Here is a 7,893-nt window from a genome sequence, read left to right as displayed (position 1 = left end):
TGAAGAACTCGCGGACGCTTTAGGCACACTTGCAAAGACAGACGATAATTTACAGCAACTTACTTAGCTACGGGTTGCTTGTTCTTCCTTTATCGGTTCATTCACAAGATGCGATGCCCGTGGCGATGAGGATGAGGATGCCCACATTGCGCGGGGCTCTATCCAAAACTCATGGAGCTACGATGTGCTAGCCACCAGGAAACGCGAAAAAAGAAAAGAAACCAAATCGGATCGGGGGGAACAAGAACGAGGACCGGATCGAGTTACCATCCTCCTCTTTCCAATCCTCCCACACGCCTTCTCTTCGTCTTCTTCCTCTGCCCTCTCACTCTCGCAGCTCGGTGTCTTGCATCTAGCCCGGCGCCATTGGTCGGCTCGGGCTGCCACCTGCCTAGACGCCCCCGGCGGCCGCCTGGCCGCGGCGGACGGTCTCCCGGTGGCGGATGAAGGACTCGATGCGCTGCAGCTTCAGCTGGTGGTGGAACCTGTTGATGAAGGCGTCCGCCAGCGCGTCCACCTCGCCGCCGGCGCCGGCCTCTTCCGCCTCCTCCTCGGGCTCCGGCTCCGCCGCGGGGGCGCGGCGCGCCCCCTCCCTGGTCGTCGCGGGGCGCCGCGCCTCCACCGCCCGCACGGTCTCCTCCACCTCGTCGGCCTCCAAGTGCGCGAACGCCGACCGGTCGCTGGCCGACTTGAGCAGGCGCGCGGGGAGGCGCGGCAGCTCCGCCTGCGCCGCCGCCTCCGACCAGCTCCTCTCCACGTGCGCCGCCGCGTGCGCGTCCTCGTGCTCGCGCTCCGGCTCCTCCTCGGTCTCGGGCTCCGGCTCCGGCTCCGGCTCAACCACCCGCTGGACCACGGGTTCGTCTTTCTCAACCGCCGGCGCTGGGGCCTGCTCGTACTCCAGATCCACCGCCCCGACCACGGCGGGCTCCGGCGCGGGCGCGGCGAAGCGGGAGAGGTTGAAGGACCGGAGCCGGCCGAACGCCATGGAGGGCACGCGAGACAGCTTCCGGTACTGCCCGCCTCCGGCGCCCGCCCCAGCAGCGGCGCCATCCTCCTCGGCGGCGCCGGCCGCCGGCGCGGCGACCTTGGAGGTGACGGCGATGGTGCCGATGACGATGTTGAGGACGACGAAGAGCACGGCGGGGGTGAAGAACCCGTGGACGGCGCTCCACAGCGCGGGGATCGCCTCCTCCAGCATCGCGCCGCCTTGATCCGGCTGGGGGTGTGGGGTTCTGGCGAGGAGCGAGATGAAGGGGAGGAGACGGGGATGGCACAGGAGGTGGTGGTGGGGAAGAAGGGGGCGGGGAGAGTGGGGTTTATTTAAAGAGGAGATGGGACATGGGAGTGAGGTGGAGGCGTTTCGCGCACATGATGCCTGTTCGGCTGCACTTAAACGCAGCCGCGGCTGGCTGGTTCCGTTCGGGCTCGAACTCGAGCTGTCCTCTTCTTCCGGCGGGGCCCAACGATTGAGCCCGTGGGGTTGCCAATCCAATCGCCGTGTGTTGCCGTGCTGTCCTCTTCTTCCGTCCTGTCTGTCTGCGGTCCAAACGGAACCAGCCAGCCGCAGCTGGATTTAATTGCAGCCGAACAGGGAAACGGACAAATGGAAGGTGGGTTTTTGGATTGCTCTTCTCTTCTCTTCTTTTCTTTTCTTTTCTAATTTCTCAAAAGGTTTCTTGAGGATTTTATTCACGGTTTTATACGAAGCTAACGGCTTTGATGATACGGATTCAATCTCTGTTGTCCGTGGATTGTGTATGTTGTTTTCTTGTTTATGAATTAGATGTTCATAGTCGATGAGTGGTACTTCTACACTTGACACAACACAATTAGATATGTAAATTTGTACAATGTATATTTACACTATTCCCATGGTTGCACAAAGGGAGAAATTTGATTTTTAGCTGTTAGGTTTACTCTTTGCGAAGATTCCGTGAAAGGAAAAGGTTGCTTGTGATTGAATGACATATGTGCAAAGTATCATATGATCACTAGGGCGCGTTGTCTCTTACGAATGAGGCAATAAACTTTTTTTTTACGAATGAGGCAATAAACTTGTTAAAAGGTTATGCAAAACACTTTGCAAAAGCGGTTTTTGTTTCAAATGCTGGCGGGTGCTTTGCTTTTCTATCAAAACTGTACACTAAGAAAAGTATCATATACAGTTCCAACATCTATCAGAAAATTACAAGGAATGGATGTGTATACGGCCTATCATTGTGCAACGTGTTAACTTTGAAGCTGTGAGAAGAATCATCTTGTGGAGGCTAGTGCATATCTCATTATAGAATTACGTGGTTCATCTAGAAGTTGATGTTTGGGCTGCCATAAGTTCCGATGGTGTGTGGATTTAGTTATTCTTGCATTTGGTTATGCAAAACGTGAGTCTTGATTTTGCTTGTTACTGGTGTTTTCATGAGGATCCTATGAAGAAAAGGTTGTTTTCATACAATTTGTGAAGCACCTATATGCTATACTATGATGTTTTGTTCTTTTCGAACAGGGCAATGAACTAGTTGGAGTGTTCCAGCAAGCAGTGCGTGAAAGTAGCTTCCGTTTCAAATGTGGTGCTTCTCGGTGAGTCTTCTACGCTAAGAAAAGTGTCACCTACGGTTTCGAAATCAGAATTTACAAGGAAAGAGGTGTGCATACACTTTCGTCACACGAGATGTTAACATTAAAGTTGTGAGAAGATTCATCATTTGTGGAAAGGAGATGCATATCTAATTATTGAAATGACATGGCTCATCTAGAAGGTGAGGTTTGAGTTGGTTTTTATTTTATCTAGAAAGGTTTATGATGCCATAAGTTTCAGTGATGTGGGAATCCACTCTAGTGGGTGTTCGAGAGAAGGAAGAGGCTTGGTTTTGATTGCTACGGGTGCTTTTATGAGAATTTGGTGAAATTAAAAGGTTGTTTGTGATAAGATCAAAATATCAAATACATGCAAAGTACTTAGATGCTATGCTTGGACGCTTTGTCTTCTTCGAAGGGAAGCAATGAACTGGTTGGAGGGTTCCGACAAGTAGTGCATTAAAACATGTTTTGTTTCAAATTTTAGCTCTGCATTTATGTGAAGACTACACACTAAGAAATGTGTTGTCTATTTTTTTTTAAATTAGAAAATTACAATGAAAGAGGTTTGCACAAACTATCATTGACTCATTGTTTGAGAGATATTATCGAAGCATGAAACAGGTTCAGTTTCAGATGTAGCGGTGCTTTTATGTGAGGAGCCTACACTAAGGAAAGTGTCGTCTAGGATTTTTGAATCAAAATATTACAAGGAAGTATAAGTGTACATACTAAATCGTGTAGATGCTAATGTTAAATCATTGGAACAACATGGATAATTAGAAAGGTGATGTTTTAGGTTGTCTTTTTATCTAGAGTTTTATGGTTCCAAATAAGTAGGATTATTCTGTGAATTCACTTCTGTGGGTGGCTGCAGGAAGGAAGAGTTTTGACTTTAATCCTTAGTGGTGCTCTTATGAGGATTTCGTAAAAGAAAAAAATATTTCATTTGATTTAAAGACAGGTGTTTCGGAGTGAATTCACACATCTTTTTTCTTAGTGATGATTTTATGAGGATTTGCAAAGTACCAAGGTGCTACAGTAGGCAATCAATTAGTTGAAGGGTTCCAATGGACGATGCAGGAAAGCTAATTCCATTTCAAATGTTAGCGGTGCTTTTCATAAGGACTCCATTATGAGAAAATTGTCATATAAGATTTTGAAGTTGGAAATTATAAGGGAAAACCTGCTGGTCTCTAGCTTCATGTGACGTTGGGGGCTATTCTAGCCTTTAGCTGCTGTTTAAAAGATGTTGTAAGGTCCACTTGCCAATGACACAATAGACCGTCCAAACTAAAATTTTGGATGGAAACCTTACTTTAGAAATAGGTATATATTTTCTATGTATAAATTTTTCAACATTCAAACATACATACTAAGATAAGACATTTTGTTGCAAGGAAACATGGAAAAAAATGCTTCATCACTCCTCAGGCGCTACTGTTTGTTTCCCTAGTATCAATTATTGTGTACAGCCAATCTAGGTGTGTCACCAAGATTAAAACAACAAATTCCGAATCTGCTATATGCAGCAATGCTGCATCCTCCAACTGCCCAGAGTCAAGATTGCAGCTGGTAGGCAACACGAACACAACTGAATAATTGGTGCTGCTGCTAAGAGATTGCAGTTGGGGCGTGGCACACACCACTACGTACAGAACAGTTGGTGCTAATAACACCCCTCACTAGAAACTAAGCAGCTGGTAGTTGGTACTCGGCATCGAGGTTTGGTAGAGGCATGTTCCGATTGCAATCTGGATACCAGAAATATCAGCTCTAATAGTGTCTAGTCCGAGCATATATCCCATCACCCTAGTCGTAGTTATCTGTAAAGTACTGTATGTTGATGTACTGCAAGCAATCTAATGTTTCGGCAACAAGGTAGGATCCAACATTAATGTTCCTTTTGACACCGAGAAGTCAGGAAAAAATTTCATGTCGTTGTAAAAAGAAAAAGATGATGCTCTGTATGGCCTGAGGCTGTGCATTATTCCCTGCTCCACCACCACATACTACAGACCCATGAATGGTAGAAATGGTCGGTCCGAGTGTCCCTTTGAGTGGTGCCAGCAACCTGGGTGGCCACTGTCCACGCATCTCCACAGCACACACACATTACCTACCAGCCGGGACACTTCCTGCTACCAATCAGGAGTGCCGTGCTGTGTGTGAAATGAGGAGAGGCACCTACCGGTTGGGACCTGTGTGTCGTGTGAGCCCGTTATGGGAGGTTAGCATAACAACCTCGGCCTCGGGCTGTCCTTGCTCTCATGGGTTCTTTGTCAACTTGAGCGGCCATACATCTGTCCACGCCTGAATCCGGTCGTCCGATCCAAATCCAACTACTTGTTAAACCCATATTGATGCTGCCACAATTTTTATATTAAACAACAAAGAAGAGAGCAAAGAAGGCGTTCTGTATACCCTCATCTGGTGGTGAAAATTACTGATGTCCAAGAAAGATAACGAATTAGGAAGACGAGTAGGAATCAGGGAATTCCATGATGGAAAGATGAGAGCACATCCCCTCCCCCCCCCCCCCCCCCCCGAATTGTAGGTGTACCACATTTGTTTACATGTAAGTTTCATGGGTTTTCCATCAATATGTGGAACTATGGAACTATTAGGGCGCCATGCTAGTTGTAACGACCCAAATATAATTATCATGTTAAGCATTGAATCATGAGTTTTTGTTAAGCATTCACAAAGTTTATGTGCTGGATTTGAATGCATCTAAATTTAATTTTGAATTGTTTGCACTTGTGGAACCCATGCTTTGTGAAGCAACTTGCATTTTCAATATATGACTTATGTTGAGAATTATTTTGATAAAATACTACTTTGAAAAACTTGAATTTAGGTGATTTTTTCCTGATTTTAGGAAACCATCTTCAAGCCAAACAGCTTAGCCGAAAACCTAGAAATAGCATTCCGGGAAGAATTTTCATTTCAAATCTACAATAGATTTTCTACCAATTCCAGACAAAATGGATTGCTCTTGATTTATAGTATCAACACAAAAATTAGTGTAATTTTTTAAGGCCTAGAAGATCAGTTTTGGATATTTAAGAAAAGAAAGAAGTTTTATGTACAGAACTGATGTTACATAACTTGTTCAGTCTGGAGTATCCGGGACGAAACCCGGATTATCCGGATATTGCAAGTTGAATACGTGTCAAACACACATCACATGGCTGCCACGTGCTCCCACAAGCCCCACACGTCAGCCCGAACTCCATAACACCAGGACACCCCCTGCCCTCTCTCTCACCCTCATTCATTCAACACCTCTCTCTCTACCCCAAGCCATGGAGGGGCTCTCACCTCTCCCCCACCATTGAAGCCCTCCACCTTGCCGGAGCTTTTCCGGAGGACGCCGCCGACGAGCTTCTCCACCACCTCAGCCACCTCTTCCTCACCGGAGACCAAGGAGAAGGACATCCCCAAGCTTCTCCTTCATCTTCCCCAAGCCCTCAAGTATGAACTCTATCCAATCTACACCAACACCGCTCTACTCCAACAAGTGGCCCCTGACTCGTGCTCTACTCGTCACCGGTGAGCTTCCCTCGCGGATACTCCGGGATTGGACCCGGATACTCCGGACTTCGCGGACCCGGACACTCCGGAAGAACATCCGGAAACTCCGGAAATTACCCGGAAACTCCGAGTTTAGGCCCAGAAACTCTGGCCGGTGAACAGTGAGCTCGCCGCCGGCGATTCCGACCACGGTTTGGGATGGAGTTTGTTCCTAAAGGTTCCTAGGAGTGTGGGGAGTCTATTTTGGTAGCTAAAATCGACATGCATTAAGGTTTCGAAGCTCTAGATCATCAATGGTGAAATGCCATGAATGAGCTAGAGAGCTTGATTGAGGGCACAAGAAGGAAGATGAACGGCGAGGGGAGCTCACCGGTGATGAGTAGGGTGCAAGCAAGGGGCCACTTGTTGGAGTAGAGCGGCGTTGGTGTAGATCGGGTCGAGTTCATCCTTGAGGGCTTGGGGAAGATGAAGAAGAAGCTTGGGGATGTTCTCCCCCATGGTCTCCGGCGAGGAAGAGGTGGTCGAGGTGATGGAGGAGCTCATCAATGTCATCCTCCGTCGAACTCCGACGAGGGTGGGGTGGATTGGATGAGGGAGTGTTGCTTCCTCCATGGCTTGGTTGGGGGAGAGAGAAATGAGAGGGAGAGAGTGTTCTGTGGATGGAGGGTGAGAGAGAGAAGGCTGGGAGGGGTTCCCAGGTGTAGAAGAGCTCGAGCTGACACGTGGGCCCAAAAGGGGGACGTGGCATCTAAGGGCTGTGTATTTGACACGTACTCAACTCGCCAAATCCGGATACTCTGGGTTCAGCCCCGGATACTCCGGACCGAACAAGTCACGTACCATTTAGTTCTGTACATAAACTTCTTTCTTTTCTCCAATCTCCAAAACTGATCTTTAAGGCCTCTAAAAATTCCACCAATTTTTGTGTTAATACTATAAATCAAGAGCAACTCATTTTGCTTGGAATTGGTAGAAAAAGTATTGTATGTTTTAAATGAAAATTCTCCCCGGAATGCTATTTCTAGGTTTTCGGCTAAGCTGTTTGGCTTCAAGATGGTTTCCTAAAATCCGGGAAAAATTGCCTAAATTCAAAATTTTGAAAGTAGTATTTATCAAAATAATTCCCAACATAAGTCATATAATGAAAATGCAAGTTGCTTCACAAGCATAAGTTCAAAATGCATTAATAATTCAAAATTAAATTCAAATGCATTCAAATGAAGTATGAAAATTTTTATAAATACTAACAAGAATGCTCATGATGCAATGCTTAACATGATAATTACATTTGGGTTGTTACATTAATACGGCACATTTTGAAAGCGAAACAATCAATCCCGAGCAGCCCATTCGTTCACCTCGTCAGTCAATCATGTCAACGGCAGCGGCATGCCCTGTTCACACTTGGTGGCCGTAGAGGCGCAGAGCTTCATGTGTCGCCTGCTATTCTGCCATCAGGGACAGAGTTTAATTAGTGGAGTACTAATGAAGCTGTCCACCACCAGCCCAAATCAATCACATGGGGATGAAAACGGTCGGAAACATCGGCGATAGACTCCACCACTTTCGCTTTCACATTTTTTCATAAAAAAAGAAAACGATACGGTATTTTCGGAAACAAAAACGACGCTGGTATTCCGGTAATTTCGAAAACGGAAATATACGGTCGAGAACACATTGATAACGGTCGAAACCCATCAAAGCGGTATTTAAAAAAAGATAAACGTATCAAACAATAAAGCATAACATTAATTATATGACTTGACACATCTCATATGCAAA

At 46.6% G+C, this 7,893-nt stretch overlaps 1 protein-coding gene across 1 annotated transcript; it reads right to left on the bottom strand.

The window, feature by feature from the left end:
* Positions 1-1,362, bottom strand: LOC120670533 (pathogen-associated molecular patterns-induced protein A70-like). Its single transcript, XM_039950654.1, has one exon. It carries the CDS (start codon positions 1,196-1,198, stop codon positions 392-394), a length of 807 nt encoding a protein of 268 aa, XP_039806588.1. The 5' UTR covers positions 1,199-1,362; the 3' UTR covers positions 1-391.
* Between the last annotated feature and the right edge of the window lie 6,531 nt (positions 1,363-7,893).

The sequence above is a fragment of the Panicum virgatum genome, chromosome 4N (assembly GCF_016808335.1).
Source record: "Panicum virgatum strain AP13 chromosome 4N, P.virgatum_v5, whole genome shotgun sequence".
NCBI lineage: Eukaryota > Viridiplantae > Streptophyta > Magnoliopsida > Poales > Poaceae > Panicum > Panicum virgatum.
The sequence above is the reverse complement of the archived record's forward strand: the minus strand, read 5'-3'. Positions and strand labels throughout refer to the sequence as shown.